The 22,532-nt window shown below is 43.8% G+C and overlaps 3 protein-coding genes across 4 annotated transcripts in view; 2 read left to right on the top strand and 1 right to left on the bottom strand.

Moving 5' to 3' along the window:
* Window positions 1-1,652: 1,652 nt before the first annotated feature.
* LOC118816337 (4-galactosyl-N-acetylglucosaminide 3-alpha-L-fucosyltransferase 9-like) lies at window positions 1,653-3,716 on the top strand. The gene is made up of 2 exons (XM_036582859.1): window positions 1,653-1,778; window positions 2,187-3,716. The coding sequence occupies exons 1-2, from the start codon at window positions 1,653-1,655 to the stop codon at window positions 3,648-3,650; spliced, it is 1,590 nt and encodes a 529-aa protein (XP_036438752.1). The 3' UTR covers window positions 3,651-3,716.
* Window positions 3,717-4,610: 894 nt separating this feature from the next.
* ufl1 (UFM1-specific ligase 1) lies at window positions 4,611-18,336 on the top strand. 2 transcript variants are annotated; one of them, XM_036582561.1, is made up of 19 exons: window positions 4,611-5,041; window positions 6,625-6,770; window positions 7,385-7,413; window positions 7,518-7,615; window positions 7,801-7,915; window positions 8,236-8,366; window positions 8,536-8,594; window positions 9,137-9,283; window positions 9,649-9,824; window positions 11,355-11,531; window positions 11,758-11,878; window positions 12,817-12,936; window positions 14,400-14,520; window positions 14,957-15,123; window positions 15,729-15,859; window positions 16,035-16,115; window positions 16,343-16,428; window positions 16,721-16,901; window positions 17,558-18,336. In XM_036582561.1, exons 1-19 carry the CDS (start codon window positions 4,968-4,970, stop codon window positions 17,768-17,770), a joined length of 2,373 nt encoding a protein of 790 aa, XP_036438454.1. In that variant the 5' UTR covers window positions 4,611-4,967; the 3' UTR covers window positions 17,771-18,336. The 2 variants fall into 2 exon arrangements, with proteins under 2 accessions (XP_036438454.1, XP_036438453.1); XM_036582560.1 differs by lacking the exon at window positions 4,611-5,041 and having other exon boundaries at window positions 6,518-6,770.
* Window positions 18,337-19,954: 1,618 nt separating this feature from the next.
* Window positions 19,955-22,532, bottom strand: part of gpr63 (G protein-coupled receptor 63) — an 8,805-nt gene continuing 6,227 nt past the window's right edge. Inside the window, exon 3 of the mRNA XM_036582559.1 lies at window positions 19,955-21,633. Coding sequence (XP_036438452.1) covers window positions 20,276-21,418 — 1,143 coding nt within the window. The 5' untranslated portion in view covers window positions 21,419-21,633 and the 3' untranslated portion in view covers window positions 19,955-20,275. The remainder of the gene's footprint in view (window positions 21,634-22,532) is intronic.

The raw sequence follows: 22,532 nt of genomic DNA, 5'->3' as shown, positions 1-22,532 counted from the left end.
GAGGGTGCCCTGCTCAGTCTAGTGGCGCATCCCTCTCTTCACCTGTTTGTTCTTTGCCTCGCGATGTGTTTGGAAAAATTAAATATAAATACAACTACATCTACTAGGAACAATTTTCAAAAAATAATAATAATAACAATAATAATTATTAATAATAATAATAATAATAATAATAATAATAATAATAATAAAAATAAATAAATAACCCAAACCCTAACCCCCCAAACATGACCTAGGGCCTAAACTAAACACCTGGCCTAACTCTAACCCAATCCTAAGCGTAAGCCCACCTTGAGCCTAAAACATGATCTTAAGAGACAGAGTTAAATGTGTGTCTGTTTATTAGGAGGAATAACATTGGCATGCTCAGCTAAAGCATTTGGGAAATGGAGACTGAAACTGTGGAGCAATGACACTCTGATAAACAGCAGGGGGTGCTCTCACAGTATTCACAACTTACAGTTTATCACACTTTAGTTCTGTTTGGCCTTTTTTAAGACTAACCCTAAATTAAGATCAGATTTGATTCTGTAATATGAATCTGTGAATAATCTGATTTTGACCTGTCAGATCTGAACTCAGTACTATAGAGAGGAAGTTTCTGTGATATGGACTCTAAAACTCCACATATTCAGTTCCAGGACTGAGCACTGGATCTTAAGAACAAAAATCAGGCACCTTAAACAGTCTTCCTGATCAGCTGCAAGTGTCAGTAATTATCTGAAGGTGACATTGTCACACCTGAGGCCTCCTGATTCAGTGCAGCATGATGTGAATTAAAATCTGTTTACAGTTAAATGTCTGTGAATTTTTTTTTATTCTGAACATTTACAGTTACATCAGTTGGGCAGGTAAACAAGTAAACAGCCAGGCTGTACAAGCAGCTTCTCTCACAGCAGATAAACAACCACTCTCTAGAGAACAACACACACACACACTCAGTACATTCCCTGAAGAGTGCATGCACACACACACACAGAGATCTCATTCACAAAACAAGGATGGCTGTACCACTGTAACGCTTTCTAACAGACCGCTGTACAGTAGTAAGAATAATAACAATAATAATAGTAATAATAATACTCCTGCTAAACTGCAGTGTGAAGGACATTTAGACAGAATGAAACGATTCTCTTTCTATTTTTTTGGAATTTCTTCAGTGATTTCCTGCTCGGTAAGTGAATAAAAACTGAAAATATTAACAGTAGTTCAGTGATTCTTTGATGGATGTTTATGTGTCATCGATTTGGAGTGATTTAAATAATGAATTATTTATGCAGAACTTCCTGTGATCAGTTTCTCTCTGAGATGCAGAAACAGGAACTCGTTCAGACTGACAGATTAAAGGATCAGCCACATACAGGTGGTCTCTGATCCAGCTGAGCTTTAAGACCAACTTTAAACTCCAGGTGAGAACCAACTTTTTTTTAGCTGTAGGAAAGCCTTACAGATCTGTTGTTACATTAAGGTATATTAATATTAATGTTGTATTTTTTATATAAAGGAAAATATCGTTGAGAAGATAGATTAAATCTGCAGATTGTGTTTATGGGAAACTGACTGTAATGTTTTTGTGCTGATTGTTATCATGACAGATCACAGAATGCCATTAGCTTCCTTGCAGAATGCTGTTAGCATTAGCAACACTCTTGATGGTCCAGCGCCCCCAAATGGTCATTGTGTTCATACTGGGCGGTTCCATCATCATCTTCTTCATGTACCTGAAACCGACCATTCACTCTCAAACTGCCCAAAGCTTTAACGATCTTATTAATGAGGTAATTCCAGATTCCTTCCGTCAACAAACTGATCATATAGTGCTGGTTGTTGTCGCTCCTGCATGCCCCACTCTCCACTCTCTCTGGGTGGGAACTCTGGTCCTCCTCCCCATCACCTCAGTGTGCTGCTTATCAAAGTGAGCATTTGTTAGCTAATGCAACAGAATTAGCAGTTAGCGTTCTCCTCCAAGCATGTTGAGTTAGAAACAACTCAAAATGATGCCATGGAACTTCATATGACTTTGAGGAAGAACATGCTGGCCTTCACTCTTCTAGTGCTGGCAGCACTGTGTGATTGGAGGAGACCAAGTAAGTAGGTGGAATTGGACATGATGACAGGAAATTGGAAAAAAAAATGTTGGATGTTTTTGAAAATGCAAAAAAAAAATATGTATCTACTCTTCTCAGGTTAAGACCTCCAGGGGACTAAACCAAGACCAGGCAGGGCTAAACACAGACTGGGAGGGGCCTAACCCAAAGAAGGCGGGGCCAATCACAGACCGATTAGGGCCAAAGCAGGCAGGGCGAAACCAAGAGCATGTGGAGTTAAACACTGAACAGATGGAGTTACTTCCTAAAAGGGCAGAGCTACACCCTGAACAGGCGGAGTTTAACTCTAAAAGGGCGGAGCCAAACCCTGAACAGGCAGATTTAAACTATAAAAGGGCGGAACTAAACACTGAACAGGCGGAGTCAAACTCTAAAAGGGCGGAGCCAAACCGTGAACAGGCAAATTTAAACCCTGAATGGGTAGAGTTCAACACTGAACAGGTGGAGTTAATCCCTAAAAGGGTGGAGCTAAATGGTGAACAGGCTAATTTAAACCCTGAACGGGCGGAGTTAAACCCAGAGCAGGCAGAGCTGAACCCTGAACGGGCAGAGCTAAATGATGAACAGGCAGATTTAAACCCTGAACAGGTGGAGTTAATCCCTAAAAGGGTGGGGCTAAACCCTGAGCAGGCGGAGTTGAACCCGCAGCTGACAGTGGTTCTGGTGTGGCTGTGGCCGTTCGGTCAGTCGTTTGAGCTGGACGTCTGCAGCAGTTTGTTCAGAATTGAGGGCTGTTTATTAACGGCGGACCGTGAGCTGTTTAACCGCTCGGCCGGAGTGGTCATCCACCACCGTGACATCAGCCCAGATTTATCTAACCTGCCCCGTCTCCCCCGCCCCGCCCACCAGAAGTGGATCTGGATGAACCTGGAGTCGCCCTCACATTCACCCAGAATTCCCGGGCTGGAGAAGCTCTTCAATGTGACGCTGAGTTACCGCGCCGACGCCGATATCTACGTTCCGTATGGCTCCGTCATCTTCAAACAGGAAGAGGAAGAGTTTATTTTAGCGAATAAAACCGAGCTGGTGTGCTGGATAGTCAGTAACTGGAACCCGAATCACGCGCGGGTGAGATATTACAGTGAGCTGCGTAAACACGTCCGCGTCCACGCGCTCGGTCACGCCTTCGGTCACTCAGTCTCCAGTGAAGATTTATCCTCCACTATAGCCAGCTGTAAATTCTACCTGGCCTTCGAAAACTCCGCCCACAGAGATTACATCACCGAGAAACTGTTTAGAGCTTTAGCTTTTGGCTCCGTGCCAATCGCCCTGGGCACGTCCCGGAAAAACTACGAGAACTTCGTACCCGGAGACGCTTTCATTCATGTTGACGATTTTCTGTCCCCGAAAGATCTGGCTGACCACCTGCAGCTGCTGGACAAAACTAACGAACTCTACTTGCGTTACTTCGTCTGGAGGCGAGATTTTACCGTGAAAATGTCCCATTTCTGGGCCGAACACACCTGTCGCACCTGCGAATACCTAAAAAATCACAAAGAGTTCAAAACCTTTAATCACCTTGACACCTGGTTTTGGGATTAACACACACATCAGCCTGTAACCATGGCAACCTTCAAAGCAAATAGTTCAGATCTTATTCGATCATCCAGTTACATTGAACAAATTGATTTAATTAAAACAAAAGAGAAGAAAATAGTTTTCTTTGTTTGATTAATGAAGTTTTATTAGTGCTCTGAATCAGGAAGTTCTGATTCTGAAAGTTTTTAAATGTTTTTTATTTTTTTTTATTTTAAGTGTTTTTACTCAAAGAAAACATGTTTTAATGGTATTTTACTGAATTTAAACACTTTTAGAATTTTACAGATTTTTTTTCTGCATCATTTGTGTTCCTTTTTGTGTATTTATTTATTTACTATTTTAAATTTCTTTCACTAATAAAAAAGATCAATCTACAGAATTAAATAATTGTATGAAGAATTCTGTTATGTAGGAATGTTATACTTATAATGTTTTAATGTTAAAATTATATTATATTAAAGTAAAATCTGCAGTCTTTATTTATCTATTTATTTATTTTAATATAATATTTGTGCCCTGGTGTGTTATTGAGGTGATTATAGAAAACAAAAGCACTGTTTAATTTGTGTTATACTTATTTTACATTTATTATTCAATTTATAATTTGATTTAAATATAATAATTACATTTGAAATTAAATGCACTATTTCTGTTTCAGATGCAGCATATTTGTTGACATATTTACTACATTTATCAGAATTACTAACGATAAGAATAAAAAACAAACTCCTATATTTAAAAAAAAAAACAAATAAATCAATAAAGCTGCTGTATTTGTGAGCTGTGGCTCATATTAAAGAACAGAACAGGGTTTAAATACATGCTGAGCGTTTTTCATTTTAAATTTATTTATTACTGCGCAGGAAAATGTGGGCAGAAATCCAGGGTTGGGGATTTGTGTCCCTGCCGGCTCGCCGTACTGCGCGCTCCGAACGCTGACGTGGGGGCTGGTGACGGGGCGCGTTCCAATCCGCGCTGCGCACTGCTGCTTAACTAGCGCAGATCCTGAACTGCCCTCGCGGTCCAGTGACGGTTCCGTTTAGAGCACTGAAGGCACAGTTTGAGCGCTAGAATTAGATTCAGGGCTAGAACGACGGAGTTAAAGCTAGAACAACGGAGTAAAGCTAGAACACTAGTTGTAGTTAGACCACTAGAGCACATATCAGGACGCGCCCGAGTTTAGCGTTACAGTGAGTGTTAGGTTCGGGCTTGGGCTCGTTAAACTGGACCCAGCAAAGCCGGACAAGCCCAGCACGGCCGGACCTGCACAGCTGTCCCACAGAAGCACCTTTCTCAGTTTAACCCGCCGGAGCTGCACTGATGGCGGACTGGGAGGAGATCAGGAGACTCGCCGCCGACTTTCAGAGAGCGCAGTTCGCAGATTCAGCGCAGCGGTGAGAAAAAAACACGCAGATCATCAGAGTTTAACTGGGTTAACTGGTTTCTAATGGGCTGTTTTACTGCAGCAGATTATTAATAAACAGAAGTGTGAACTGTGCGCTTACGGCTACTGTTAGCTTTAGCTTCGAAGCCCAAGTTGGTTTCTGATTCGCCTTCTCATTCGAATTTTCCGTTCCACCTTAAATGCCGAGGTACCAGAATGTAACTGCTGGAGCATTTAAGGTGGAACGGAAAATTCCGTAATTCAGATGTTCTTTTCTGCACGTTCTGCATCAGTGCTGCTAGTGATGATTATTACACTACAATATAACGTTATATTATTTAATAATCCATACAGGAATCTGATAATCGGGTTTCAGATATGTGACATATTATCATAGATTAATTTGTCTTGTATCCAACCCATTGGTCATATATGTGACACAGAGCCGGAAGATTAATTGTTTTAATATTGAAATCACAATTTGAGTGCAGTAAAGCAGTGATGTCAGTTTTTACAGCTCTACATTATCAAAACGCTGTCTTTAGTTTTAACTTTAAGACTTCGAACTTTATAACTCAGAGCTTCTGAACTGCCTGTAGATAAACTAGACCTATCAGAGGCAACCAAACCTTCATGTGTTGTCTCATCACAACTACAACTAACTGGCAGACTGGCGCTGCGCTCAGGGGTCAAGCCTCAGCAGAAAAAGTGGATATTTTGGTCTTTGTGGCAAAAAAACAGGCCTGAATCTCAATTTATATAAAATAATCATAATTTAAATTTAATTTGCAATATTAGTCAGAAAAATCACAATTAGATATTTTCCCCAAATTGTTCAGCCTTAATGTGACACATTTTAGTTCATATGAAATTGGCCATTTTTTAAAATATGGGACATATATTTCAGCCATGCATCAATACCCCATACAGCATCATACACAGAGTATACGACAGGAAATATTACTCATGTCGGAGCTTCATGTTATACAATATAAGGTTTTTAGTTTTTTTCACACGTCTTAATAAAGTGGACATTTTTGTAGTGGCTGCAGAACTAAACTCTAAATACAAGCTCTGCAGTAAAAGCATTAAACTATGAAATTGATGAAAATATTGTCTCCTGACACATTTAAATAAATATTCATGTGTAATAATATACCATGTTATGCTTTATGGTATATTGTTCGATTGTGTAGTTTGTATATAGGTTGTGAGTGTTCAGTCCAGTAATGATGAGGTTTTGTACGCAGAATTTGTCATTTGAGATTTTTGGGGCAGATCAGCATTTTCTGTTCCTAGCTCAGAGAAGAAGAAAAGTTGTCCCAGCTGACTGACTGAATTTGGGGGATTATCCTTTTTATTGGTAGACCTTTATTTGCCTGTACAGACCCTGAATGACAACAGATACCTTTATTAGGGTGTGTGTGTGTGTGTGTGTGTGTGTGTGTGGTGTGTTTGTATTGTGTATGGTGTGTGTATGTGCTGTGTGTGTGTGTGTGTGTGTGTGTGTATGTGCTGTGTGTGTGTGTGTGTATGTGCTGTGTGTGTGTTGTGTATGTGCTGTGTGTGTGTTTGTGTGTGTGTGTGTTTCAGGCTCTCTGAGAGGAACTGTATTGAAATCGTAGCGAACCTGGTTCTGGAGAAGAAGCTGGACGTGGTTCACACTCTGGATGGTAAAGAGTACATCACCCCCCCTCAAATCAGCCGCGAGATCAGAGACGAGCTCTACACACATGGAGGTAAACAGGGGGACGGGGGGAGTCGGGGGGGTCTTGATAACCGATTCTTTCCTACCTTTTGATAAAAGAACCTGTAATGAATCACATCGAACCCTGCATTCACACCAGCAGGTAGCACGTTGTGCACGTTGCCCCGAGTTTGTCTCGTGCGGGTCCGAGGATTCTCGCACTGTTTAATATTTTTTCTAAAAATCGTTATTGAATGTGTATCTTTAATTAAATTTTAATTGAATTAAATCATTAAAATAAATTAATTTAAATTAGTTGTGCTTAAAAGTGTAAATGATAAGTTTTACGGTCAGTTCTGTTCCCAACTAAAATAAAGATATTTGGAGGGAAATAAGCCGTATAGGTACGAGACCCAGTCAGGCGGTGCCTGGATCGATGGAGTGGATTATATATTTTAGTTGTTGACTCTGTATTTCAATGCTAGGCCTCTGAGATCCTCCAGTCAAGGGTTCTTAGTGTTCTCAGGGACTAAGTGGAACTGAAAGAGTGACGGTGCTTTTGCAGTTCTCTCTTAGAAATCAGACTCACTGGGTCTAAACAGCTGTTTAAAAAAGGCTTTCAATGTTCAGCAAGTCTGACATTAACGTTGTGTTCTTCGTTTAAAGGGAGGATCAACATTGTGGAACTCCAGAAGGTCAGTTTTTATTCGGATGTTGTGATTATTTTGATCTATTTGAGTGTCAGTTTGAAGATTGTAAGCAGCTTCTTTTCTGATTCTGTTTGTGATTTTTCTGACAGATTATTAATGTTGACCTGGTTCACATAGAGAAACAAGCAAACGACGTTTCCAAACAGGACCGAGGAACTCGCCTGATTCTGGGACAACTCATAGACGAGTGAGGGGGCTTTACACTAGAGTCGCTCGTAGACGAGCGGGGGGGGGGTTACTTAGAGCCGCAGTTTGTTTGTTTGTTTGTGTGTTTGTTTATTTAGTGGGTTGCTGAACAGCGTTTTGAATCTGTTTCATGTCATCATGCAGGTAAATCTGTATGTGAACGTGTTTTTAAATCGTCTCCTGCAGGAAGTATCTGGACCAGCTTGCAGAAGAAGTGAATGATAAACTGCAGGAAGTGGGTCAGATCAACATCGCAGAACTCTGTAAAACCTACGACCTGCCAGGAGAGTTTTTAACCGAGGTGAATTGACGCTCACTGTGTTTCTACCCTGTATCACTGCTATCAGGGAATGATGTCACAAATTAGACTGTGTTAGCATCGCTGCTAATGATGCTAACGTTAGCTGTCGTCAGTGAATAATAATCTTTATTAATTATTACTTTAAGTTTTTTCTGAAAGTCAGTTTTTCAGTAGCTGCAGCTCAAAACACGGTGCTGTAATATTTGGAGTAGAAGCTCCTCAATAATACAAAGTACAGAGCTTCGCTTATTACGACCATAATGATGTTAATTATAATAATTATAATAATCTCTCTCTCTCTCTCTCTCTCTCTCTCTCAGGAGCTGTATGGGCGAGTTGGGCGAGTGATTGATGGTCAGGTGGACGAGTTTAAACGAGGTGTGATCTTCACTCAGGCTTTCATCAGCCGACACACAGCCCGAATACGGGGGCTCTTCAGCGCCCTCACCAGGTCAGATGTTTATATATTCAGTGAAAAAGTACATTTTAAAATTTAAAGCTAACTTTATTTGCCTTTAATCTGTTGTAAAATGTTTGTAAAGTTCTGACAACTCTGCAATTTGTTTATGAACTGAATTACACTAACAAGCACTACACGTTGGTTTGTTTGTTTGTTTTAGGCCTACACCAGTCAGCACTCTGATCACTCTTTACGGCTTTCAGGAGAATCTGTTATACTGTGAGTATCTGGTGATAATGTACAGTTAAAGTTCAGATCCTGTAGCCAAAGGTTCCTGAATCTGCTCCAGTGTGCAGGTTCTCCAGGACCAGGATTGGGTTCCACTGCAGTGTCCAATAAAAATGATTAATTTTTTACTGTTGTCACATATCAAATTAAAACACTGTTATTATTTCAGATATGAATATTGTAATTAGCAGGATCACTAAACAGGCAGCATTAAATGATTTCTGATTGGTCTAAAGTGATGCGCATACAGTTGACTGTATACTTTGTGGTCTGTGGTGATCTGTACTCACGTGACTGAACGAAGAGTCTAATGATAAATTATGTGATATAAACTCTTTTTTAGTCATGTTTTGATGGAATGAAAATAAATGTTTGTGTTAAACAAACATACAGAGTGATGTTAATACTCAGATAATATTAGTACTCAGGTGGGACATCAATCAGTCAATTTAAGATTACGTGATAAGAACACAGAACACAGCCCGTAAGAACCTGCAGCTCTGAGGGTCTTTACACTTCGTTTGTTTGTTCAGCGGTTCTGGAGGAGTTGGTGAACACCGGCCGGTTGAAGGGGGCTGTAGTCGGGGGTCGGCAGGATAAAGCTGTTTACATTCCAGAAATTTACTCAAAAACACAAAACGCCTGGATCGACTCCTTCCTCAAACAGAATGGATACCTGGGTAAAAACATCACCTCTGACCTTTTACCTCCAGCAGACTTCACCTTTAACCTCAACACACTAGCACACACACACCATATATATAATAATAATGTGTGTGTATCTGGTTGTATGTGGTTGTGTGTGTGTGTGTGTGTGTGTGTGTGTGTGTATGTGTGTGTGTGGTTGTGAATGTATGTATGTGGTTTGTGTGTGTGTGTGTGTGTGTGGTTGTGAATGTATGTATGTGGTTGTGTGTGTGTGTGTGTGTGGTTGTGAATGTATGTATGTGGTTGTGTGTGTGTGTGTGTGTGTGTGTGTGGTTGTGAATGTATGTATGTGGTTGTGTGTGTGGTTGTGTGTGTGTCTGTGTGTGTGTGGGTGCAGAGTTCGAGGCGCTGTCCCGTTTGGGAATTCCTGACCCGGTGAGCTACATTAAGAAACGTTTTAAGTCCAGTAAGCTGCTGTTTCTGAAGGCTGCGTGTGTCGGTCCGGAGATCATCGCTCAGCTGGAGGCATCGGTGGAGGAGGCGGTCAGTTCGCACACCTGGGTCGACCTGCAGGTACCTTTACACTGTTCACACTGTTCTCACTGTTCACTATTCAAACTATTCACACGGATCACTATTCAGTATTTATTTACTGTTCACATTGTTGACTTTTCACGTTATTCACACTGATCACTTTTTACACTGTTCAGAATTCAGTATTCACAATGATCACTATTCACTGTTCACTGTTCACCATTCACAATATTGAGTAATCACTGTTTTCACCATTCACACTTTACTATTCACATTATTGACGTTTCACACTGTTCATCATTCACTCTGAAAAAGGTGCAATACTGGTGTATATTAACGTATATGTTCAGAGTTTAATATGTATATATGTTTTTATTTACTATTTATTCATTTCTGTGTTTAAGTACTACAAGGGGCTACGCACATAAGATTTTCACTCGCCTTTGCACCTGTGAAAATGTGATGTGACAATAAACGTGATATGACTTTAGTCACTATTCACATTATCCACTATTCACACTGTTTACACTGTACACTATTCACACTAGTCACTTTTCATAAACTGTTAACTCTGTTTTCACTGTTCATACTACATTAACTATTTGCTATTCAGACTGTTTTTACTGTTAACACTTCACTATTCAGGCTGTTCTCATTATTCACAGTTTCCACTATTTACTGTTCACACTATTTACGATTCATACTACTCGCGCACTGCGCCGGCACAGCCCCGCCCACTCTCACTGCACCGTCACATCCCCGCCCACTCTCACTGCACCGTCATAGCCCCACCCACTCTCACTGCACCGTCAGAGCCCCACCCACTCTCACTGCACCGTCATAGCCCCGCCCACTCTCATTGCATCGTCACAGCCCCGCCCACTCTCACTGCACCGTCATAGCCCCGCCCACTCTCACTGCACCGTCAGAGCCCCACCCACTCTCACTGCACCATCACATCCCCGCCCACTCTCACTGCACCGTCACATCCCCGCCCACTCTCACTGCACCGTCACATCCCCGCCCACTCTCACTGCACCGTCACATCCCCGCCCACTCTCACTGCACCGTCACAGCCCCACCCACTCTCACTGCACCGTCACATCCCCGCCCACTCTCACTGCACCGTCATAGCCCCGCCCACTCTCACTGCACCATCACATCCCCGCCCACTCTCACTGCACCGTCACATCCCCGCCCACTCTCACTGCACCGTCAGAGCCCCACCCACTCTCACTGCACCGTCACATCCCCACCCACTCTCACTGCACCATCACATCCCCGCCCACTCTCACTGCACCGTCACATCCCCGCCCACTCTCACTGCACCGTCATAGCCCCACCCAACTAGTTATAATTATTTACTTATTAAACAAAAAAAATAGTTTGCCTTTGTAAGATAAAATGTAAATGTGTCGTTAATGTTATTTTTCCTTCTCAGTGACCGGTTCATCACAATGTTGATGAATTTTTATTATTTTATAATTATTATTTTTTTTAATAAAGTGTGATTGCTCTAGATGTGTTTAACAGTAGCCCCACCCCTTCCTGTAACTCCCCCCCTCTCAGCCGGTGTTGCCCAGCTGCCTGTCGGAGGAGGATTCGGAGCTGCTGATTGGTCAGGTTCTGCGTACGCTGGGCGCTCAGTCCACTGCAAGAATCCTCGGCAGCGCCGCCGTCAGTGAGAAGTTCATCATTGACTGCGTGGCGCTGTTTGATGACATCATGCAGCTGAAGGCACAGAAGGTGGGATTTCTGTAGGTTCTTCAAAGAGACCGACTATAGACGCCACCCAAACCCTGAGTAACGTGTGTGTGTGTGTGTCCCTCTGCGTGTGTCTGTGTGTGTGCGCGTGGGTGTGTGTGTCCCTCTGCGTGTGTCTGTGTGTGTGTGTGTATGTATGTGTGTATGTATGTGTGTGTGTATGTGTGTGTGTGTGTGTGTGTGTGTGTGTGTGTGTGGGTGTGTGCAGGAGGTGAAGAATAACCCAGTGTTCTTGATCACTGAGGAGGATCTAAGAGCTTCAGCACTGCTGGAAAACAGCACCTCGTCTAAGAAAGACAAACGAGAGGAACGCAGGAAAAAAGCTTCAGGTGATTAAATCTCTGAAAAGGCTCTGCTGATCAGTAACTCAATCATAATTATATTCTTCTCTATGTGCTTTAAAGGCATAATAACGTTATCTAGAACATTTACTTTATCAGAAACTTCTCTTTTATATGCTCTGCGATGCAGGACTTCAGTTACAGACTGTAGGATCTGCTAAAGTTCAGTTTGTGTAATTCGTCTTTCATCAGCGGTCAGTTTCTGACCTCAGAGCCGCTCCCACTCCCAGTTTATCAGTGACACTGACGTGTGTGTGTGTGTGTGTGTGTGTGTCTGTGTGTGTGTGTGTGTGTGTCTGTGTGTGTGTGTGTGTGTGTCTGTGTGTGTGTGTGTGTGTCTGTCTGTGTGTGTGTGTGTGTCTCTGTGTATGTGTGTGTCTGTGTATGTGTGTGTGTGTCTCTGTGTATGTGTGTGTGTATGTGTGTGTGTGTCTCTGTGTATGTGTGTGTGTATGTGTGTGTGTGTGTCTGTGTGTGTGTGTCTGTGTGTGTGTCTGTGTGTGTCTGTGTGTCTGTGTGTCTGTGTGTGTGTGTCTGTGTGTGTGTGTGTGTCTGTGTGTGTCTGTGTGTGTCTGTGTCTGTGTCTGTGTCTGTGTGTCTGTGTCTGTGTGTGTGTGTGTGTGTGTGTGTGTGTGTGTGTGTGTGTGTGTCTGTGTGTGTGTCTGTGTGTGTCTGTGTGTGTGTGTCTGTGTGTCTGTGTGTGTGTGTGTGTCTGTGTGTGTGTGTGTGTGTGTGTCTGTGTGTGTGTCTGTGTCTGTGTCTGTGTGTCTGTGTCTGTGTCTGTGTCTGTGTGTGTGTGTGTCTGTGTCTGTGTGTGTGTGTGTCTGTGTGTGTCTGTGTCTGTGTCTGTGTGTGTGTGTCTGTGTCTGTGTGTCTGTGTGTGTGTGTGTGTGTGTGTGTGTGTGTGTGTGTGTGTGTGCACGCAGAGGGCAGTGGCAGCATGAGAGCCGGTGGAGGAGGAAATGCTCGAGAGATCCGAATCAGAAAAACCAAAAAGAAGAACCGAAGAGACGAAGAGAGTGACGAGGAGACGGACACCTCACACAGTAACACCACACACACCACACACAGTAAACACTACACACACCACACACAGTAACACCACACACAGTAAACACTACACACACCACACACAGTAAAAACCACACAGTAAACAGTAAAAACCACACACTGTAAACACTGCACACGCTAAACACAGCAAACAGTAAACACCGCACACGCTACACACAGTAACACCACACACTACACACAGTAAACACCGCACACAGTAAACACTGCACACGCTACACACAGTAAATACTACACACAGACCATACACAGTACACACCACACACAATAAACACCACACACAGTAAACACTGCACACGCTACACACAGTGAACACTACACATAGTAAACACCACACACAGTTAACACCACCCACAGTAAACACTACATACAGTAAACGCCACACACTACACACAGTAAGCACCGCACACAGTAAACACTACACACCACACACAGTAAACATCACAAACACCGCACCCAGTAAACACCACACACAGTAAACACTACATACACCACACACAGTAAACACTACATACACCACACAGAGTAAACACTGCACACAGTAAACACTACACACACCACACACAGTACACACCACACACAGTAAACACTACACACAGTATACACTACACACACTACACAGCAATGACTGTTGCAGCCAAGCGCTCTCTCTCTCTTTTGCCCAGCGTCTGGACATTTATATGTAACTCTAATATTATATATACTGTTTTCTCTAATAAATGTCTGTAATCTAATGTCTTCAAAAAGAATTTAAAGAATCAAAGAATATCAATGAAAAAGGATAAAAAGAAATGAAAAATATTTCAGCTGAGTTCTTGTGGAAGGAAGGAAAAGGCCTTCGATTTATTGAGCATCAAATGGCAAGATGGTTCCCAGTCAACCACACTGCGAATATCATCTCAAAACATCCCTCTTTACTCCTCTCTGGGGTGATGAGGTAATATCCCCACCCCAGTTACACAATTCCATACCATTTTAGTCCCCATCATGTCTAAACTTTACACCTTTTTTGGTAGCATTTAAACCCAAATGCGCATGATGTCTTTTTTTAAAACCCACTCTAGTCTGACTCTTACCAGGCTGTTCCCTCCGTACAGGGTCCTCTTGCACAGCTCTCCATAGGACCATCTCATACAACTCTCGCATATGTACAAGAGTGACCTTAGCTGTAACTTAAACTGTCATCTGGTACAGCTCCCTTCTGTGAGCCCAGAAACTCTTTCCCCATTAGAGAGTCCAGTGCATACAGTCCATAGTCTGCTTCCCTATATTACCTTTTCAAGAAGACTCCAAACTCTCTAATCAGCCTGTATTTTATTCAGTCTTTTCCATAATTACTACACACAGTAAACACAAACTGTAAACACATCTAATGGAACACTAAGATCACTGATTTAATGTGTGTGTGTGTGTGTGTGTGTGTGTGTGTGTGTGTGTTTAGGGGTCAGTAAACAGTCTGAGGTTCTGTTTTTGTCTGTGGAGGAGATTCTGGATGTTTTGGAGAGAAAAGTGATGGACTGTCCCGACGACACACTCGAACAGCTCGCTCAGGAACTACTGAGGTACACACAGTTTAGCCCCACCCACTCCGCTTAGAACAGTTTGGCTCCACCCACTCCGCTTAGAACAGTTAAGCCCTGCCCACTCCGCTTAGAACAGTTTAGCCCCGCTCATACAGCCTACAGCTGTTTAGCACCGCCCACTCTGCTTAGAACAGTTAAGCCCTGCCCACTCTGCTTAGAACAGTTAAGCCCTGCCCACTCCACTTAGAACAGTTTAGCCACGCCCATTGAGTCTACAGCAGTTTAGCCCCGCCCACTCCCACTAAAGCTATGCAGAGTGGTGTTTCTAGTGTTTCAGAACTGTACTGGTACTGTTTGGAGTTTAATTCAGGGAAAGCTGGAAGAGTTTGTATGTTCCCAGATTAACACATTTATACTTAATAAACATGTAGTTGTTAAATTATAATAAATAAATATGCACGATGTTCACCTGCAGGCCGCTGACCCGGAAGTACCAGGAAGTGGTCCGCTCGGCTTTTCTCTCATCCAGCTCGTCTAGTTCTGGAGGGAACCGAAAGCAGAATGTTAAGGATGTTCAGGAAGAGATAAACAACCTGTACAACAACGTCCGCCTGTTTGAGAAAGGAACCAAACTCTTCTCAGGTGACTCAACGCTGTTTTTCTAAATCACGCAAAATCACATCCATGTGGAGTCTGGAGAGCGTGGGCGGTTCTGATGTGATGCGTCGTGATTTTGGAGAAAACGTTCAGTTCAGTCGTCATTTCAATGATCTTGAATTAACAGTTTAACTCTCAAAAATCTTCTTTAATTAGCATCCACTGAAAATGGATGATGTCACCATTACAACGTTTACATTGCTGCATGTCACGTATTGCTGCTCTTTGAGATGAATGTAGAAAAGAACGTCAACAAATAACCCAGCCATCACTCTGCGTAACCGATTAGCCGCGCTTTGCTAATTTGTCACATTTCATGACTTGTTTTTCTGACGTTTTTCTGACTGATAATAAACAGAAAACGACACGTCAGAGTTTTAATTAAACACGAGAAAATAATCTCCGAACTGTCCGCTATAAAAGGTCTATAAACCGATACCCGCTGTGTTCAGTTGTTATGGTAACCAGGGTGTTAGCTGTGACACAACATGTTTGACCTTTAAACATGCACCTTCTCTGTTGTCATGGTAACAGAGAGTCATTGTAAGCGTGCGCTCTGAGACCTCTGGATGCACCGTGTGTGTGTGCAGATGACACTCAGCTGCTGCTGATGAAACACCTCTTGCGGACCGTCTGCACAGACCTGGCCAACATCCTCATCAACTTCCTGTCAGCTGACCTCATGATGGCCACGGAGAACCCCAGCTCCATCACTGCTGAGGTCAGCACCCCCATCGCCATGGTTACAACACCAGTGGTGTTCACTGGGGTCATCTTAGCCAACATTGTGATCATCTGACCGAGATTCAAAATCTCAAAACTGACCCTGTGTTTTTTGTCCACTGTGTAACTGATCAGTGAATCAGATCATCAGTAAACCTGAACTGTGTTTGCAGGTGAGGATGAAGATTCTGGCGAAGCTGCCTGACGAAACGAAAACTCCTCTGATGAAACTGCACAACAGCCTGAACGGAAAAGTGGGTTTAGTTCTGCTCTGAGTTTGAGAGGTTAGAGTGAGGAGAGTGTAGGTCTGAGTTAATCTCTCTCTCTCTCTCTCTCTCTCTCTCTCTCTCTCTCTCTCTCTCTCTCTCTCTCTCTCGCTCTCTGTCTCTCATCCCCCCCTCTTTCTGTTTCTCTCTCTCTCTCTCTCTCTTCCTCTTTGTCTGTCTGTCTCTCTCTTTCTCTCTCTCTCTCTCTCTCTCAGAGCATTGAGGACTTCCTGTCCAGTTTGGAAGCAGCTGCTGAAGAATGTGGCCTCTTGCTGAAGAAAGGCGATAAGAAAAAAGAGAGGTGAAGATCTGAACTTTTCAGAAAACATAAATGCTTAAAAATTATAACCAAAGGACAAGAATACACAGGATAATCAATAGATAATAAACCAGATAATAAATAAACAAACCTGTATATTATTTAAATATTTAAATAATAAGCCACGTCTCCGTTTTCGAGGTGCAACATAATTAGTGTGATAGTTTGTTAAGGTAGTTTGTTTCAGCTCTGCTGTATCGGTGACTCAGTTCGAGCTGCGGTGACTCGGTGTGATCAGACCGATGTGATTAACCCTCTCGGCCCGGCTCCGCAGGCAGGCGCTTCTGCTCCACAAACAGGCTTTACTGGAGCAGCTTAGTGAAGCGGAGGATCCAGCTCTGGTTCTGCACCTGACCAGCGTCCTCCTGTTCCAGAACATCACACACTGCGTGCTGCACGCTCCCGGACGCTGCGTCCCCAACATCATCAGCGCCCTGCAGCCCAAACTGCCTGAGGTACACGACCTCTGACCTGTATGTTAAAGCGATAAATTAGCGTTTGGATCATGAGTCTTAATACAGATGTAGATGAGACGCTTTTGGTGTCTAAAGTTTGCTTCTTTACGTAGCTAAAGCTGGTGTTACACCGCGCAACTTTTACCCTGATTTAGGCCAGATTCTCAGTCTGGCTGGGTCGGTGCTTGAAAACTAACACTCCACCAACTAGCCGGGCTTTAGTCCAGAAACCCCACGGTCAAGACTGTTAACACCTCGACACGGTTTAAGTCACGAAGCTGAAGTTAGCCTCCTGCTCACCGCCTTCTTATTCCGATTTTCTCTCCCACCTTAAATGCTGCAGCAGTTCTGCCACCTGAGGCGCTTTTTAAGGTGGAGCAGAACATTTAAATAAAGCGGAGAGACAAACTGTCAAACACATATTGATGATGCTAATTGGTGTACATAAGCTTCCATTGCCTGTTAGCTACTTCAGCCTTGTGGCTTCAGCGCTAAAAGTAAAGAAGTTTCAGACACTGAACACGTCTCAGCTGATAGAGTCTAGATATGTGTGGTGGGGGTCCTGGGGGGGGCATGGAGGGTGGTGTGGGGCTGAACTGTCGCTTTAACCCAAACACGTCTCGTCTGATGGACTCTGTGTGTTTGTCCTGATCCAGGATCAGTATAAGCTGCTGCTGCAGTTTCAGGGTTTGGTGGTGAAGCGGCTGGTGCAGAGTCACAGTCAGGGGAAAAAGGCAGAGAGGGTGGAGCCAGGAGGCGGAGACAGTCCAGACGAACCGGAGTCTGTACACAAAGAGCTGAGCAGCCTGAGCGGAAACATCAAAGAGCTCGTCCTGAATCCGAGAAGAACGTCCACCGTGGAGGAGTGACCGCAGCGCCGGAAACACGCCAACTGTATGTTTCGTTTAGAGCCGCTTTGTTATAAACCAATTAGAACCGAAGACGTTTCATAATTACACATTGTGTGTTTATTGTAATTAAAGTGATTATGGCTGATTTCCTCACTGATTCATTTCAAAACAAACCCTGAAAAAAATTGTCAAAAACTGAAAAACCAGAAATTCAAACATGTTTCACAGAGCTCACGTGAACCGACGCTGAGGATTGTGGGAACTGGAGTCAAACACGAATAAAAACAACCATGTGATTTATGTTCTAACAGTCTGTTGTGTTCAAGCGTTTTTTTTTTTGTTTTTTTTTTAACGATAAACATTTTAACGGTTCAGAAAGTTTGTGAGTGAAAAATCTGTAAAAATCTTAGTTTCTGTTCAGCTTCAGCGGAGACTTTTTGGTGATTCCTGAAATTTTCTTTTTTCTTTTAAATAATGCATCTGAAGAACCTTAAAGAACCGCTTACAGAACGTCTGTCTGTTTATGATCTCAGATCTGCAGATACTGAACTTCTGAACACCTTCAGTAAAACACAGAAAACATGGAGAGACTCTTTCAGTTATTCTGCTTCTAAACTGTGGAGCTCAGTGAGTGTGCGTGTGTGTTTGTGTGTGTATGTACGAGTCATTTGTAACAGCCAGCCCTTGAAATGTGGGCATGCTGTTTGCTAAAATGGAGGAAGTGACATCATCGGCCCTGAGGAACATCTCAGACTTCTGTCCATAATGAACCTGAACCTCAAACACACCTTCACTCTATAGTGTGTGTTGCTAAGTAACGGTGTTTTTCTCTGAGCTCCTCAGGTTCCTCATTAAACCGCGCAGGAGGAATAATGATGATCTCACAGCTCTGATGTAGAACATCAGAGAACACAGTTATTTATAAACACGGACCGAAGAGATGTTTAGTTCTCAGACAGAACCCACGTTATCAGGCCTGTCTGCTTCCTATTCGCCAGAACCTTGTAACCTCTGCACCGTTTAAGGTGGAATGGAACTATGAATTTAACTCATTCTAAGTTGGTTTAGACAGCAGGTAAAGACTTTGCGTGTCAGAGATGGTGAGAGAATCCACTGCAGGCCGATTCCTCAGAGTCTGAGAGAGAACGCATCTGACCGCTTCCTCCTCAGAGACTCATTAACCCTCCTCAAAACATCTTAATGAACCTGCAGGGCATCTGCACTGAAGCAGAGATCCTTCAGTCAGACACTTAAAGGGAATCTCCATTGATTTATTCTAAATTTCTCCATAATTAAACAGTAAAGAGAGGTTCAGAGCGGTTTGGTGTGAAACGCTCTGTTCTAGAGAAACTTACCGAGTCAGAACTGTTCATAGTGGTGGTGATAGGAACCAGACGTCCCCCTCTAAAAGCTCCCTCACAGAAAGTTCCTACATGAAATGGTTATGAATTCACTGCCTGATGACTGAGACACTGTTTTATGATAGTTTGGAGAACTTCAACTCCATTCATGGTGGAGGGATACATGCAGGGCGCTGTGAGGCAAAATAGTCCCCAAAGAAAACTTATTATTTCAGATTTTCCACTATTTTCCATCATCAACATTCCATATAAACTCAGAAGACTCGTGTAGGTTCACTGGTGGTTCTGGATAGTAAATAAAATGTCTATATCTGTGTTGTAGTCATGGCGACCCCTGGTTCCTATCACCACCACTGTAAAGACATCTGAGTCTGTAAATTTCTGTATAACAAAACAAAAATAAATCAAAAAACACACCTTCCGTGTCAGAAGAGTTTCAGTCATCCAGGTTGGTTAAACAGATCATCTGCAGAAAAGCTTCATTTAAGAAAAAAATCCTCTTTAAGAAATTATTTCAGAAAACTGTCAACAATAAACAAAAGGCTAAAAACTCAGACACTGTTAAATACATGAAACGATTTACCAACATAACAAATGTTTTTATTTGAGTTGAAAATAAAGGACTAACACTATAAATTGCACATTTTCACCAGTTAAAGCAGCAACAGCACATTTTATTAACCACAACATAAAACTGTTTTGAGAGTCAGATACAAACAATCTCTGTAAACTAATCACACACAATGCACTTCTCAGAGAGGTAAACATTACAGCTCATCATTTCCCACCTTAAAGCAACAGTTCAAACAAAAACTCAGATTTCCCCAGATCACCGCACCAACCCACCATCCACCTCAAATGTAGTCAATCAGGCTGGATATCTTCTCAAAACAGACATCAATGATCTCCACACGCTCGGAGGTGAGTGATGATTCAGGCCTGCAGTTAGCACCATGCTAGTTGGTGGTGTATAAGCTTCCATTACTCGTTAGCTACATTAGCCTCGTAGCTCCAGTGCTGAAACTAAAGAAGCAAACTTCAGACACCAAACCTGTCTCAGCTGACTGACTACATTTGAAGAAAAAAAGGGAAAACTGGAGGAATCTGTTCTTTTGTCAGTGTTTCAATGAAAAAACAAAGGCCCAGAAATAGCGTTTTGGTTCTACACCACAGACCGATGTTCCCCACACGCGTAAACAGTACTGGGGCGGATCCTCCTCCGAGTGTGACCGGACAGCTCAGGCAGGAGTTTGCAGTACTTGGGCATGAGGTCTACACAGGCGTCGCGGAACTTCTTTATCCGCCAGTAGTAGATGAGTGGATTCAGGGCCGATTTGAGGTAGCAGAGCCACAGCAGCCAAGTGCTGATCTCGAAGAAGCTCCTGCTGGAGTAGAAGGAGCTGCTGAAGGTGGCCACCAGGCTGTAGGCGGCAAACGGAGCCCAGCACACGGTGAAGACGGAAAAGAGGATGAGGATGGTGGTGAAGGCACGCGTTTTGAAGCTCAAGTCAATGTGGATGTGGAAGGGCCGGCGCAGGCCCGCAAGGCCTAGCTTTCCGGCCTGGCCGAGGCAGATGGAGTCGGAGCTGGAGTGGATCTGCCGAGAGTTACGCCGGATGGTGCTCAGGATGCCCACAAATGTGTACAGCATCACGGTGAATGGGACGAAGAAGAACACCAACATGATCAGCACCACGTAGGAGTGGTATCCAGGCTCGCCTGTGTACCCAAACACGCACTGGGGGGCGCGGGGCGGAACCTGCAAGGCCGGGTATCCGACGGACAGCGGGAAGGCCAGGCAGAGGGACAGCATCCAAGACACGACGATTAGGGCCTTCGCCCGTTTCGGACTGAGCCGGTCCTGCCTCTGCACGATGATCAGGAAGCGATCCACACTGATGATTAGCAACACGGCCACGCCCTCCATCAGAAAGAGCCAGAAGAACATGGCTGACAGCCGGCAGAACGCAGCTCCAAACACCCAGCGCGTGGTGACCGTGGTGACCAGAGCGAAGGGCATGTTGAGCAGCGCCAGCATCATGTCCGCAAAGGCCAGGCTGGCCAGCAGGATGTTGATGGCGGAGCGCATGGCAGCGCGACGGTAAACCATCACACACACCACCACGTTCCCCAGAAAGGCCAGCAAGAGAACGCAGGCCATGGCCAGGCAGAAGAAGACCTGCAGAGGCACCCCAAGGCCCTGCACCCCAACCTGCTCCACATCCTGACCCACAGGAGCCACCGTCATCCACAGCGTCCTGAACCCCGCCGAGCTGTTCTCCCAGGAGAAGGAGGAGCTTTCCATGGCATGGGTTGTGTCTGGTCACCTGAGGGCAGTGGGTGGACAGAACTGGGCAGTGAAATAGATAGTGCAGTGGGCGGTGGAGCGGGCAGTGCTTGGCCTTGTGGCCGATGCACTAGCAATAGCAAACATCTCTGAACTTGGAACACCATGTTAGTCGCTGATCTCTCCGCTGACTCGCCGCTGCACACGGACTCATCTCAGAACAGAGGAAGATCCTGTGGTGAGACAGGAAGAGAAAATCAGATCATGAGTCAATCACATCAGAGCTGCCAGGCTGGGATCTTCACTGGATCACTGGCTCATTAACATACTGCACTGTTTACCAGCTTGGGCTGTGACACACAGCAGCAGCTTAGCAGCCTGAGAACTAAAACCAAGAGATCATGAGTTCAGTCCCAGCTGAAAATGTCCCTACAATAAAAATGGAAAGATTGTTTTTCTTCTCTTTTCCAAACCTGGAACGTAGTAAATCTCAGAGAACTTCTTTCTCCACACTGTAATATTTACATTCTCAAACTACTTTCCTGACTCATAACAATCTTCTGTAATCTTCTGTACTAATAATCTTCTAATGTTTAATGTTGTGGTTATGAATTTGTAATTTTGGTGGGTAGTTCTGGTTTTCTGTGTCGTCCTAACAGTGAGTGTAAATGAGGAGTTTCATCGAGAGCTGACGGTGTGAATCGCTTTCTGACCAGCAGTCATGTTGCTGCTCTGCTGTGAGGTGTTATAAAACAGCTCCTGTGGGCTCTGCCTGCTATTTGTGGACTGTAGGTGGGTTGAAGCTGCAGATTCTTTAGAAGTAGAACTCGTTCTTTGTTCTGTTCAGTGTGAATTGCTGAGTTTACAGAGCAGCTAAAAACCATCTTCTCTAAACATCACTTAAACCGAGCCTGTCTGGCAGCGCAAAGCAGCTTGAAGGTCTCAAACAGCAGCACATGATGCCACGTTCTACAGAGGTTCAAACACAGACACGAAACAAATCACTGAAATCTACCATTTGGAAAGGGTTACAGAGCCATTGCTGAGGATCCGGGACTCCAGAGAACCACAGTGAGAGCCGTTATCTACAAATGGAGGAAATTGCAACAGTGGTGAACCTTCCCAGGAGTGG

This window comes from Colossoma macropomum, unplaced genomic scaffold (genome assembly GCF_904425465.1).
Source record: "Colossoma macropomum unplaced genomic scaffold, Colossoma_macropomum, whole genome shotgun sequence".
NCBI classification, from domain to species: domain Eukaryota; kingdom Metazoa; phylum Chordata; class Actinopteri; order Characiformes; family Serrasalmidae; genus Colossoma; species Colossoma macropomum.
Note: the sequence above shows the minus strand (reverse complement) of the source record. Positions and strands in the feature narration are given on the sequence as shown.

Excerpts from the sequence above, each read along its gene's own strand:
- LOC118816337 (XM_036582859.1), top strand. The coding sequence starts at position 1,653 with ATGGTCCAGCGCCCCCAAATGGTCATTGTGTTCATACTGGGCGGTTCC. Across the intron at positions 1,779-2,186 it reads TTAACGATCTTATTAATGAG|GTTAAGACCTCCAGGGGACT; the intron begins GTAATTCCAGAT and ends TACTCTTCTCAG.
- ufl1 (XM_036582560.1), top strand. The coding sequence starts at position 6,542 with ATGTGCTGTGTGTGTGTGTGTGTATGTGCTGTGTGTGTGTTGTGTATG. Across the intron at positions 6,771-7,384 it reads CGAGCTCTACACACATGGAG|GGAGGATCAACATTGTGGAA; the intron begins GTAAACAGGGGG and ends CTTCGTTTAAAG. Across the intron at positions 8,367-8,535 it reads CTCTTCAGCGCCCTCACCAG|GCCTACACCAGTCAGCACTC; the intron begins GTCAGATGTTTA and ends TGTTTGTTTTAG.